Source organism: Neopsephotus bourkii, unplaced genomic scaffold (genome assembly GCF_033783945.1).
Source record: "Neopsephotus bourkii isolate Nb327-2 ecotype Australia unplaced genomic scaffold, CSIRO-AGI_Nbou_v1 NB_350, whole genome shotgun sequence".
NCBI classification, from domain to species: Eukaryota; Metazoa; Chordata; class Aves; order Psittaciformes; family Psittacidae; genus Neopsephotus; species Neopsephotus bourkii.
Window position 1 is genome coordinate 59,697 of NW_026900856.1, and position 14,590 is coordinate 74,286.

The window sequence follows — 14,590 nt, forward strand, 5'->3', positions numbered from 1 at the left end:
CTTCTCAGTATTGCCTCTTCAAATACTTGTCTCTGTGAAAAATGTATTGAACATGGTTCTAAAAATACCTGAAACTGAAAGTCAACTATCACATAGACAGCAATTCTACCAAAAATGTTTTCTTTACAGCATGGTGAATTGAGGAATTTTAAGCAGTGGACTACAAAAATTGTTTACTCATATCCTACTAGAACTGTACACAGTTTTGATACAAAATGATATTTCTTCTGCCTCTTCTCTGTTCAGCATCCAAAACCAAACTACATTGCAAATCAAGTTGGGCTGATATTTGACCATCCTCAAATTAATTTACTCATGACCTCCAACTGTTCACTTACCATTCAGAACTTTTGTAACCTTCATTCCTTAAAAGCAATCTAACAACTCGTTAAATAAAGAGATAATACTGTTTGACACACAGGTTTGCTTTCTATCCAATAATTTTGCAAACTAATGTGTAATGACAACTGCTATTAACTAAATTGCCAAGTGAAATGTACAAATCTAGTAAATTACACAGTCATTGTGAACCTAATATTCTAGATCCTAGTCTTCAGATAATGAGCCAAGAGATTCGAGGAATTTAATTTGCGTGTACAATGGAGTTGACAAAGAGTTGTACACTGCCTTGCAGTGGTATTTAAAAAAAAACAAGTGGAGATTAGAAAACACAGACACATATGTGGGTGGGAACTGTTTTCCTTTCAGTTTGGTGGCTCTTTCAAGCTACATTTGCTAATCCTGAAGGCCCCTAGTAATAATAAAGCAGCTCAACAAATGGTCAGTGGGACCTAAAGTAAATGTACTTCTGCAAGAAGTCTAAATTAGCTCTGAAAGGAGTTATCAAGTTTTAAACTCATGGTGTAGATGTGCCCAAATTAATTTTCAGACAGTTGAAAAACATTTTTTTTTCCTTGATTTTCATTCAGAGGCCTATATTAGTTTTATATTATTTTTATTGGCTTTAATTATCTCTGTACTTGCAGTAAAAAGAACGCATGGCACTGTATCAAGTCTTAATTTGCATCATTCTCAGATTTCCCTTGTTTTTTTCCAGCAAAGGCCAAGGCATATCCCCCAAAGACATATTGCAAGGCAGTAGAATATTTATGATAAAAAGAGATGAGAAAATAGTAGAATGAAATAAATATCAATTGAATGCACTTTTCTGGGTCACACATAGGTGACGAGGTATCACAACACTGTGATAGATTCTGAGGAAGAGCAATTCTTTTTAATCTCATAGATTGCAGCAACGACTGCAGCACCCTGATGTACGTCACTGGTCAGTTTTACCCAATAGTAACGACTATTACTCTTTGTGGAGAACCTATTTGTGGTTCTATAAGGTTTTTTTGGACAACTTGTGAAGAACCTTCCTATCTTTTCCCAGACTTCTGGAAAGAATTCTGAGGAGTTCTGTGGACCTCTCCTGCCTAGCAGGTCTGTGTTGGACTTTCTAAGCCACTTACCCCGCACCTGGCTTTTAAAAATTAGTTTTCAGCTACCAACATCAGTTAAAGGTTCGAGATCTGGTTCACAGCACAACTGACTTGGGTGCTGACTTTGTCAAATTTGCTGACTTATTCAACTTTTATAGTGATTTCCCTGGAGGACACTCTAGCAACCAGCAGTACAAAAAAGAGTTGAAAAGAAATCCTTCGTACAATGCATGGAAGTTGCTCACAGAAATGTGCCATGTATAGTTTTGTCCTTTTTTTTCAGATTTGTTTTGAATTTCTAACAAAAAAAAATAGAATAAACCTCCTTTTTATGTATTTTTTTTTCTGGAAAAAAAAATATTTACAGAAATTGTGAAATACAGAATTTTTCCAAGTACTAAAACCTTTTCTCAAAAGATGTTTAACTGTCTTTTTTTGTTTCCTGGAATAGTCTTGCACAGAAAAGATTTTAATATTATTCATCGTAGATTTTCCTTCTACAGCAAAATCCAAATGGCAAATCATAAATTAAGCTATAAAAACCATTAATGAACTGACACATTAGCTTGCATATTGTAGAGACCATGCTTAGACTTTGAAATATATAGTCTTAACTTTTAAACCTCATCAATTAGTCAATTGTTTAAATTATTTTAAATATAAATGTTCCTTAAAGCTTGCTAAACTAAATGCATTGATTTGTTTTCCTCAATTGTAAACTGGTGTTTGTTTTATGAATCATCCTAAAGAACAGATTTTCCTGACTTGGTCTTCATCACACCACCACTTTTAGATAAAGCTGAGTACTTAAATATTTAACTTACACATTTGGGCATCTCTTTGTGCATAGAAAAGATTTGATCAGCAATCTAATTGGTGGGTATATCCCCAATTACAGACACTAGCAAGTAGGTGATTTGAAAATCTAAATTTTAATAATAGAGATCCTTAGTGTGTTTTTATTTTAGAAGCTTTGAGAACCCATCTGGTTTTCATACATCTTTGCATTGCTGAAATGACAGCAAAAGTGTTTGAAAGAGAATAACCCATATATTTAATATTATTGTACTAATTTTGATTAGACTGCTGTAATGTCTCTTCTATATCTCACAAAACACCTTGCACACGTAACAGCCAACAAGAGTGGTGACAGAATCAACTACTGATTATAAAAGTTTCTCTGTTTTCCCCACAGGCAGATGTAGACAAGGCTGTTAAAGCAGCTAGGAAAGCTTTTGAGCTTGGGTCACCCTGGCGTACAATGGATGCTTCAGAGCGAGGAAGGCTCTTGAATAAACTAGCTGACTTAGTTGAAAGAGATCGGCTGATTTTAGCTGTGAGTATGATACATGAACAAAAAGACTGGGAAAAAAACCTATGTCTTATTCTTAAAGAAAGATATAAGCAAGCATAACTGCTAAATTCTTGGAGTCGGGCTGTCTCAATACTTGTTTTTTATTTGTGCTGTAAATGGACCTCATTAAATTGGCTTACACTCTTGTCTAGTAGCACCCCACACCCAAAAATTACTCAAGTATTTGATTAACTTCCAGATGATATTTTAGCCACCTAGAACTGATGCAAGTTCAATTACTGATTCTTAAAGGCACATTAACATGGACCACATGCTTAACATCTCTAAACCAAAGCCTGAAATAAAGACTGAACTCAAAGCCTGACTCAGCACTTTCAGATGATATAGGTCAGAACTAGGAGAAATTTTGGATTTCAGGGCCACTCATTTCATTGTCACCGGTCCTTTAACTCCTGCTTGCAACTGTCAATGAGCAGAAAGGTTTAACCAGAATCAAAGGCAGCAATGGATTATTTCCTAATAGGAAGAACATTGGTGGTGAGGAACGATGTCCAGTCTTTACCAATTACTGTGTATTGGTCATTTTGCCGGTCTTAACAGCAGACATGTGAGGTATAGCACCACCACCTACCGAGTGTGCATTATGGAAGAAAGAAGATTTAAAAGAGAAATCAACACCAATTTGATAGTGTAGTGTTGGGGGGGGGGGCCCCCCCCAGCACCCTTATTCGAAACCCCATGTATGATGCTACCATTAAGGTGGTCTCTTTGGTACTTCAGGCACTCTCTGAAGATGAAACTTGGTTTTCTGCCAACACTGTCAAAAGTTTAAGAGAGCATGAAGAGTACCCAGCCTTCAGGATCATCATACTGACTGGTCTAGCCACAGTTTGAAGCATTTATCGCACCACTGATAAGCTCAAAAATTAAAACTTTCAAAACATGTAAAATCTGCAAAGAATCTATTGCGCATTCTGTTGTCCTTATGGGCTGTAGTATAGAAAGATTCTTGCATGTGTCCCAAACAGGTTTTTAAAATAAAAATGAAAAATTAAAGAAATTAAGGTTATGTCCTTCAATTCCAAAGCCTGCAGCTTTCCAATTTACGCTTTTCTTCAACAAGATTATTTTTTTAAAAGAACCTTGTCACCTTGATAGGACTAATAATCTAATAATCACCTAGTTTCTCAGGAGAAAACTTGGGTGGCTAGAACATATATTCCTAACAATACTAGATGTATTGGAGTTGAAAGACACAAGTTTTTGAGACAGTTACATTTTTAAAAGGAAATGTACTCCCCCTTGCCCGTTAAATACTGAACAAGCTGGCATTTGCATCTTTCTTGTACAGCCTAAGGAATTAATCATACAAAGAGAATGGAAAAATAATCTTTTTTTTCCACAGAAAAGCTAAAACATTAAGTTAGCTTTTGTTCCTGGTTGCCATTTTTATAGTATGAAAGTACTGCTCTTCTCCTGGGCCACTCCTCAGATTGTATTTTAGTGACTTTGTTTTTATTTCCTACACCTTACTCATATTATTGACTACTTTCCCCTTTTAAATAAGGTGTGTTTGAATGAAATATTTTTCAGACTTCATCAAAATGAAGAGAGATTCTCTCCACTCACAACTTATCCTAAATGTAGAACTACTACTACAGAATAGCAAATAGGCTTGCAAAGAATAGAGGTCAAAACAGAAACCTAAAGCGCAATGCAAAGGCATTTTCCTGAGTTTGTGTATCTGGCCAGGATCAAAATTATTCCATTTCAGTGTTTCACATAGTAAGGTATGTATAAAATGTCTCTCCTGAAGCTCCAGAGGCTAATCAACCTTATAGGCAGGCTACTGGAAGAAAAAGTCAAAGCACTGAAAGAGCCACTGAGATATTTCTTTTTTTCCTAGGTTTCAGTCTGTTGTGATGTTCAAAGCTATAGTGTTCATAAGTTTGAGACAAGGCAAGAATTTTCTCCCATGTCTAAACAGAACAAAGCAATGCCAAACATATTGCCTGGAATGTCAAGGGTATATCTCATTTAATCAGTTCCTTGTTGTTAAAAACTAGCAAGCATTGCAGACTTCTCTGTTTGTTCTGTTCTCTTCCCAAATATGATATCTGCATTGTTTCCAGTTAATTAAAAGTGCAAACTTCACAGAGGAGTTTGTTGGTGAAACAACTGTAATTGTGGGATCAGTCTGTAGACTCAGCCTAAAATATTAAAAAAATTCTCAGGCATAAAATATAACAAATTTAGAAAAGAAAATATTTCTAAGATCTGACTAGATCTTGCAGTTATAGTCTGGGGTTTTCCTACTAAGTAGGAACAATCATAGAGCATTGTTAACAAAGCTGAAGGTCTCCAGTGTCTGTGTGCGAGAAAACTTGAGAAAAAAATTCTAACAGTGTCAATAAGTTGTTAACTGTGTTTCAGAACTGCGCATGGTATTTAACTTAATGTCACCAAAATTAGGGGTATTGAAAAGCCATTAATCCAAAGCATGCTCCCTAGATTTGGCTGGAAATCAACCCTATTTAGTGCTGGTGTCTCTGTGGGTGGAACAGAATCGGTCAGATGAAAAGTTACATGTTGAATGAATATTGTCTGATTATTATTCTAAAGGCTTATATCTCCCTGGCACGATGATCCATAGAATGAAGAGTCAGGCTTGGATGTAAACAATAGCAGTTAGTTCACCCAGTCAGTAGATAGTCAATAAAAGAGACTCTCTTCTCTGCAAGTATTTATTTTTCATAGTGAATTTTTCCTGGTTAAGAGGTCTTGATAGGTCAGAACTTTCTCTTGCACATCAAACGTTCAAGGTACATTCAAGGTATTTTATTCCATGCTTTGAGTCTTCTTGCTCATATAAGTTGCTAATCATGCATTTATTAAGCATCTAGAAAGATGTTCCTTAATAATTATGCAGCACAGGGTTGTAAATTAATGTGCCAGTTATTTTCAGGAAACTACTGCCTACTTGGATGTCAGTGCACATAGGCTGAGGGAGGCCACTCATTTTATTTGCATCAGTTATTTGTATAGACTCCTAGCTGACCTTTCCATCTATGCTTGTAGAATGTTCAGTATAAATTATAACAGAATAACTGATTCAGGTGTGAGAAATGTTACTGTTTTTTTAGGAACATCTCGTCGTTACAAATGTGAATAAAACATCATGAAAATTTCTCATCTGTAAATTTCTACCTTGGGTCTTTCAAATGCTACGTATCCTGCAGGTGACAACTAATCTGAATTTCTGTACTAATGCTGAAAAACTTTGAACTCAAAAAGTGAAATCGAAATGACAAAGTACGAGAACCATTATCAACATTTGATATTAACTTTGTAATTAATGTTGTCTGCAGACAATGGAAGCCATTGATGGTGGAAAACTCTTTTCCACTGCCTATCTAATGGATTTAGGTGCCTGTGTCAAAACATTACGCTACTGTGCAGGCTGGGCTGATAAAATCCATGGGCGTACTGTACCAATGGGTGAGTAGTTTTGAGATAACAAAAGAACAGTATTGAAACCCACTGTGATCTGTGAAAAACTGCCTTTTTCTAAAGTTATGCAACACAAAAGAGAAATGACAAATGGAAAATATTTTCCTTCTTAATATAGATTATTTAAGATAAAGCATAAAGCTCATTTTAAACATTTAGTGCAGTTATCCACATTTATTTATTTATTACACCACTGATAAGCACTGGTAATTCACCAAAAGGTTTTTGTGTGTGCATAACATCTAAGAAGTCTGGTAGGTTACTTTTTCTTAGCAGTGTGTAGTTTTTGCAGTGGTACAGTAATTAAGACCAGGTATTTGCTTAATAAAGCTAAAATTAGAGCAAATTGATATTTGTTTCGTCTACTGGATGATGTATTAAGAGGCATCCGAAGAGGCAGGAATGAGGAAACTATTCCTTTATTTAGATGAAATTTCATTCCATTCCCTCTCCTGTTAAGTAGCTTTATGAAAACATCATTTCTAGCTGCCTTCTCTCAGAAGGACAAAAAGAAGAATGGTAATAAGGAATTAAGGAAAAAGAGAGTGATAAATACTCCCAATCTTTTGCATCACATAGATCTCTATACTAGGCTTAATGAAACACATGTTTATTTGAATCAAAGAGAATTTTGTACTTAATGAATTTGATATAAGCCAAGAGCTAATATTAAAAAGTCTGATATGTACCCAGGATTGCAAGTAGCTTTTAAAAGAGCACTTCCCCTCCCCCCCCCCCCCCAAAAGGTGATAAAAAGAAATGAGGAATGTTCATTGGTGTGCTGTGCATACCATACTGAGAACCACAGTTATCACTGCAAAAATTCCATCAGACTGGCAGAACCAAACCTTGCAGCCAGGAAAGTAGATATTGAATCCAGATGTACTTCATGGTTGGGGGCTTTTTTTGCACAGTTAAGATATTGAAAATACCATTTATAAGTAAAATTGTTTCCAGCTAAGTTTGATATCCAACTTTCTCTTCTTTCTGATTTAAGTGTTCCTCACAAATACTTTGTCTGAATTTCGAATTTATTTCTTCTTCCCCCCCAGATGGAGACTTTTTTACGTTTACAAGACATGAGCCTGTTGGTGTGTGCGGCCAAATTATTCCTGTAAGTTGGAGCTAGTTTTTGCAAAACACATATGTTGCTGTTACAAATAGAAATGCTGTCAGAATTTTATCTATGTAAGTGCATTTCTGAAACATTGTCAATCAGAAATTTTCAGGTCCTGAAAGACAGAGACTATCCTGAGTACTCATCAAATTCTGCAACATAGAGATTTTAATGGATCAGTCTTGTCCAGCCTTGTCTCTTTCCTCCCTGTATATGGAAGGAAAATCAATCTCAAAATTTTGAGTGACAGATTAGTTTGAAAGAAGAATTGTGATTTGATGGAAAGGAAAGAATTAGAAACAAACAAGTAGGAGAGGGTAGCAGTTACAGCCTATGAGCAAATAAGCTCTTTAAGACCTGGAATATCTGCTCTGCTTTGAACTGCATTCAGAAAAAAGAATGTGTCCAATAAGCACAGTGATACTGAACCAGATGTTCACAAGCTCCTGCTTGGTGTGTCTGAATTCCCAGATTTGAAGACACTTCTTTTAAGTAAAGATTCAAAAGTCCTGCCTGAGTCTGAACATCCAAAACACCGAGGAATTCAACTTCTATATTTACATTTTTTTTTGTGAGGTCTACACAGCTTCAGTGGGTTGCTGTGAAAATGCTTATATACACTAGGCACACCTAATCCACACACCTCTTTGTAGGTGTGAGCAACCTGACCTGACCTGCTCAGCAGCTTACCGGATTCTGAAATAGTCATCTTGTCTATCAGATTTGCTCAGACGTGGGTCCCACACATGTTCCTGATGTCTTTCAGTCGAGCTTGCAGATTTGTTATCCCTTTAGACCACCACACTGATTTAGAGACCATCAGTGGAATATGTTTGGATCCAGCATCTTGGAGAGCTTGGGATTCAGCTGGTTTAGATTCTCCTGTAGGTCAGGAACAAGATATTTTAAATAAAGCACTCAAAGTCAAGATACACTAAATTACATTAAACAGTAGACGTGACCACTTCAAAATAAAATTGCATCCAAGAATTATAAGCAGTTAGTACAAACATGAGCTTCACTTAAAAGATGTTCAAGTACTTCCAAGTATATCTTTATTTTTTCTCCATTGAATCATCAACCCACTAAGCGGGATGTTTTTACATAAACCAAAAACTTTGAGGAATATATGAATGCCACAAAACACTTCTGCTAACTTATCATTTCTATTTCCTTTTCACACATTCAGTTCCACTCTAATGATGATGATCCAGAAAAAACTGTGATGTCTCATTTTGTGTGATTTGTTCTCCTATTATTTTTTGGGGTGGGGGGAGACTGACATGAGATAAGGAAATATATAAAGAACAGTTGCATGTACACTATTCCAAGCCTTTCTGACATAATAGTCAACTCTTATCTGCCTTTTCCCCCACTTTCGCAAAGGTAAGTCTGCTGTGTCATTTGTACTGAGGCTCATGGGCTCAGTGCTTTCAACACTATCAAAAATATTCTCAAAAGGATAACCCATTTTCCACTCAGCCACGTTGTCCCTTGCACTGCTGAATATGCAGCCCAAAGGAGTCTGCTGATCTGCAGTCTGGCTGTATTGAACTCAACAGGGAACTGCCAGTGAAACCTCCAGGAAATAGGGCAGGGGCAGAATTATTACCTTGTCTCCTTTAGAAAACTGGATTGATGACTGATGTGATCATTTAAGATAGCAAAGCTTCCTATTAGACACCTAATCCAGCACCTTTCTATAAAGCTTTGTTAGAGGAGAATGCTCATTATTCCTTGAGGTTTTAACTAAGACCTTGAATCCCCTGGACTAACATATACCAAAATCACAGGTCTTTGTATAACATGGTTTGCCAGTTGCTTTTCCACAAAATCTTCTTTCTGAAGAGAGTTCAACAAAGTGTTCAACGACCCAGTTGACAATTTGCACTATTATCATAGAAAAAGCAAAGGCATTTTGGTGATGTATTAGAAATAGGATATACCTTCTCATCTGTCTTTCAGTGGAACTTCCCATTGGTTATGTTCATCTGGAAGATCGCCCCTGCTCTTTGTTGTGGAAACACAGTGGTTGTCAAACCAGCAGAACAGACTCCACTGACTGCCCTTTACATGGGATCCTTAATTAAAGAGGTAAGTCTTCAGCAACAGATCTTTTTTGCTCTTCTCAGAAATGTAAACGTATACTGCAGCTGAAATGCCACAGAGGTAATATAAGCCAGGCTGTCCTCTGCAAGCACTTCTTGCATGTCTAGCCTTGTACTATGGAACTTACCCTAGTGTAAACCAGCAAAGCCAACCCAGGGCAAAAGCATGCATATCTTTCAGCCTAGTTCACACACAAAAAAAACCTCACAATCACAGTTTAGTAAACTCCATTCCTTAGCAAACATATTTGTATTACAAAAGCATGGTAACTTACAAAGTCAAAAGCAAACAAAGAGTCAAGAGCAGAGTACTTAGAGGTGGGTGGCAATGACTATTAACGTAGTTATCACAGAAAAGCACCTGTTTGTACAGCTTTTTTTTCCCCTTGTTCTTTTTTTTTTTTTTTTTTTAGTTGAACAAACCTTTTCCCACCCAGGTTTATTATTAACAGGGAGCCGTAAAATTGAACGAAAGACTCCTGCCAAACTTGTGAACTCTCTTCACACAGAAACTGGGCAAATACACTCTATGCTCTTGAACACGAGGAGTGTGGTAGCTTCTACAGTGTCTCCAAAGTTTCATTGAATATTGTGCCCAGCCTAGCAAATACCCAAAGAAGAGCACTTAAATAGTTTAGCTATCTTGCTTCCCAATAAAATCAACAAATGTAACCTAACATGTTTGAAGAGTCGGCACATATGTCAATAATCACGAGTGCAGTAACCTTGAACAGCGTTAATGGAAATGACTTGGCGTATTTTATTATTCTGCTTCAAAACAATGATTCAGCAGAGCATACTGACCAGTTATGTGTTAATATTTTACACAAACTAAATGACTATCAGGAAGAAGTCAAGTCCTACTTGTTATTGCATCACATAGTAAATGCAGTTAAATAATACTGGGGAGGAAGAATTGCTTCATAAGAAATATCAGAAATACCTCTTTATTTTTAATAGCATGTATAAGAAAGTTTATTTCTCTGCAAAAGCAACTCAATTCTGCTCCAAGTTGGGCTAAATATTTGATTTTGATATTCTGATTTCCTGACAAGAGAGCTCTTAGAGGGGAATGTGATCATCCTGTACGCATAGTTAAAGAGTTACAGAGTGGTAGTGATTGGTATAACACTAGAACATTTTTAGTAAAAGGCAAGATGATTCTTAGCTTACCCATCCATTCAGTGTTCAAGTGGATGAGAAGTTTAAGTATATAATTATGTCTTTGGTGTATTACCTGATAAATATTGAGGAGCTTTAAAAAAGAAAAAAAGACCAATATTTATCTTATCAAGTCCTTTGGGATTTATTCACCCAAACCTAGTTGCATTTTAATTTACATCCAGATTACCCAAATAAAGTTAGAGCCCAAATCCCTGATAGTGATCAAATCCTCTATCACTCCAGTAGCTGATTTAAACTTGTAAAACTATCTTTTAATCTATTTAACTTTCTACTTCTCAAGTGTCCACACTAAAATAATAAAAAAGAGACTTTTAGTAATCCTCACTATCCTTCTGAATAGTTGCCACAAGGCTCCTTTGCTAATATGGAGAAAACAGCTCCTAATAGAGACATGGAAATTAAATGCTCAAAGTGAGACAGTGTGAATTAGTCCCATGAAAAATACTTTTCTCACTTTTGTCTACAAATTCTGAAACACGATGCTAACCAAATGGAAGGAGCCTCATTGTCTCATTAGCCCTGGGGTAAGTATTAGTCTGGAATATTAAATGAGCAGAAAACAAACATTGATAAAATGTATCTGAGCATGAACCTGTAAGTAAATGAAATTGCTCAAACAAAAGTAGTTGCCTGGTGTCCATAACACAGTACATGAAATTGAGGAACTTTAATTCCCTGGCTGAAATCCACCATTTTCTAAATGTAAATGGAACCTCTGCATGTAATTCCAAAGTCCTGATTAAGGTTAAAAAGAGACTCATTTAAGTGATAACACAGGAAATACATCTTTTTGGCCTTCTAATTCTAAGCTTGCTCTGTGAGTGCCATTGGGATCCATAGCTGCTTCATAAGCCAAGACATCCTGCCCCAGTTCACACACCTGCAGGAGTTTACCTGACAAGCTCTTGGAAGAAGGTAACTTATTTTGCCTATGAATGGAACATGACAAATACAGAATCAGTGGGGCAAAAATATGTTTGAATTGGCTCACAGAAAAAGCCTTTTTAAAGAAAAAAGTGGTAAGATATTGAACTTTCTATATCTCAGCCAGTTTTTTCATGGTTGTAACCTATCTAACTCTTTTGTGCTTCAAATGTCCGTGTTGCCCACTCTACTTTCAAACCATGCTCAGAGGAAGAAGTAAGGGCATGGAGTCTGAAGTACTTTTCCGTCACTCTTCTTAGTAGAATTTCAGTGTAAGTAAGTCGGCAGGTCATTAAGTTACATCTAGAATGAGGGATAATGAGCAGAAGTCAGCAATCACATAGGACAATTCAAATAGCTTTAATGAAACAGACATGAAATGAAACAAACTTTTTTTACTTAAACATTTGACTGGAAGCAAAATAAAAATAAATTTATTCCTTGACAATGGCACTAAAAAGAACTAAAATTAAATGGTTTTTAAAAAAATTTAAAAAATACTAAAATTATGGTTTTTAAAAAAATCCAGTTCAATAGCTCAAAAGGGCAGAAATCGTGTGAGTATAAACACATTTGGGGCTCTAGGGTTAAGAATAACTGTATGATTAAGGAGAACTGGAAAGGGAAGACCATATGAGACAAGTTCTTTCTGTTATTATCCTTCCTAAAGTTTACAGTGTTCTCTCTTCCAACTCAGGCTGGATTTCCACCTGGAGTTGTGAACATTGTGCCAGGTTTTGGACCCACCGCTGGAGCAGCAATTTCTCACCACATGGATGTAGATAAAATAGCTTTCACAGGCTCTACAGAGGTACTATGACAGCAAGAGACTATATGCAGGAAATATGCCCCTCTGCCTGTAATGATTTAATGTCTAAATTGTTCTATGTAACTGTTTTCATTTTCTCTTTCTTTTGGCTGCTGATTTGTTAAACAAAGTCTGTTTAATGATTTGATGGTTATTATTAACTTCAGACATATTTAAACAATGTTTGTATTTCAGGAAAGACCTTCAAATAAAGGTAATCCATGAGATACAACAGCTTATAATGTACCAAAGCTAGTTTAAATCTTGTCCTTTAAAAAAAAACCAAAAAACCACATTTCATTATTTTTGTTTGCTTTTTTTTTTAAGAATAATTATTTCTTAAAATGCAAAGAGTTAAACAGTCTGTGCTTTGCTCTCTTTCATTTTAATAACAACAGGATGGTAGGAGAGTACTTCAGAAATCTCATTGTTGCACGCACTTAGGTGATCAAGTTTTGGTATTTGGTATTTGAGTGATCCTAATCATCAACTGTGTGGTCTTGGAAGTGATTTTGAATATGTATTAGTTTAATAACTGAAAGAAAGGTCACTGTTAATTTCCACTAACCTTTGAGTGTTATTTATATTTATTTATAATATGAGTGCCTACTCATATTATAGATACAAGCAAGTAGAATGGTGGCAACCAAAAAGGCATCAGACATCTTTGGTAGTTAACCCGAGTGTGGATAGGGGGAAACTATTCTAGCAAGTATTACTGCTTTGCAGACATCAAGTCACCTGCACCCTGAGTCTTCTAGGAAGTATTCCTGGTGCATAAACCACAAATTAGATGTACTCTCTTCCTTTCACTTTCATTTATTTATTTATTTATTGTTTCTGCAGTTACTGGGATAGTAGACAACTGTGAACTGATTTGCGCTTTTGAGGAACTCAGAGTAGTGTTATTGAGGTTATAACAAAATTTTTGAGATAAAGCTGTCTTCTCCCTACCTTTTAGGTTGGCAAACTGATTAAAGAAGCAGCAGGAAAGAGCAATCTGAAAAGAGTTACATTGGAGCTTGGAGGAAAAAGTCCTAACATTATATTTGCAGACGCAGACTGTTAGTAATATTTTTGTTTTATAAACCTACTTGTTTTGCAATACCACATTCTTTTTGTTTTCTCTGTTAATTAAGGTCACATTATAGTTTTAAGTTAGACTGCCACCAAAAATTGGTGGCTCATGAATGGATATGAACCTCTGACAACCTCTGCACCCTAATATAACATGAATGCAGAATCAAAAGCAGCTAGATGGGTGCTATATGGGTTTATTAACTATCTAGCTAAATATTCCTCTGGGTACTGCTAAAAAGATAAAAAATGTTGAATCTACGTTTCACAAAGAGCAACTGAATGTGTGTTTACCTAGGTGCACCATGCTACTCTTAATAAAAGTCGTTTTGGACAAAAGTAAATGGATGACTATCTGTGTTACAGGGTCATAAAAATAGGAAGCGCTAAAAAGGGAAAAGGGATGGAGTGACAAAGGTTTGTAAAGAGTTTATGACCGTTCAAGTTTACAATCTGATGAACTCTGCATTTCTTTGCAGTGGACACCGCTGTGGAATTTGCACATATTGGTCTGTTCTACCACCAGGGACAGTGTTGTATAGCAGGATCTAGGATTTTTGTGGAAGAGCCTATTTATGACGAGTTTGTTCGACGAAGCACTGAAAGAGCAAAGAAGTATATTCTTGGAAATCCTCTGTTGCCTGGTGTACAGCAAGGTCCTCAAGTAAGTAATGTGATGTGTTTCCAATATAATTGCAATATGACAGCACTGTTTAATCTACTTCTATGCCTATTGTTGCATTAGCTTCAAGGCTAAGTGCAGATGTCTAGTGATCAGTCTGGAAGACCAAGAGGATGAAGCACGAGACATGGCCTTCTGTGACACTATCATAGGCCTAAGGATGAGGTTTCTTTCTCTCTTCTAGTTGCTTTTATTAGGGAATGGGAACAATTATATGGAACTGAAATGCTCTGAGAAAGCTACAGTGCAACAGCTATAAAAGTGCAAGTATGGTCACCCATGTCAGAAATTGCAAACACTATATTCAAATACAATCACTGTGAGCAAGTAGCTTGAGGAAATAAAATTTAATACTGTATTTTTCCTTCTTTAAAAGTGCTAGTGCTTCATTATGGTGCTGTCAATTGCAGAATATTACACAA

The 14,590-nt window shown here is 36.1% G+C and overlaps 1 protein-coding gene across 1 annotated transcript in view; it reads left to right on the forward strand.

Moving 5' to 3' along the window:
• ALDH1A1 (aldehyde dehydrogenase 1 family member A1) overlaps positions 1-14,590 on the forward strand; it is a 31,816-nt gene that overhangs the window by 7,941 nt on the left and 9,285 nt on the right. Inside the window, exons 3-9 of the mRNA XM_061348290.1 lie at positions 2,638-2,778; positions 6,126-6,255; positions 7,320-7,381; positions 9,350-9,478; positions 12,299-12,412; positions 13,371-13,473; positions 13,966-14,150. Coding sequence (XP_061204274.1) covers positions 2,638-2,778; positions 6,126-6,255; positions 7,320-7,381; positions 9,350-9,478; positions 12,299-12,412; positions 13,371-13,473; positions 13,966-14,150 — 864 coding nt within the window. The remainder of the gene's footprint in view (positions 1-2,637; positions 2,779-6,125; positions 6,256-7,319; positions 7,382-9,349; positions 9,479-12,298; positions 12,413-13,370; positions 13,474-13,965; positions 14,151-14,590) is intronic.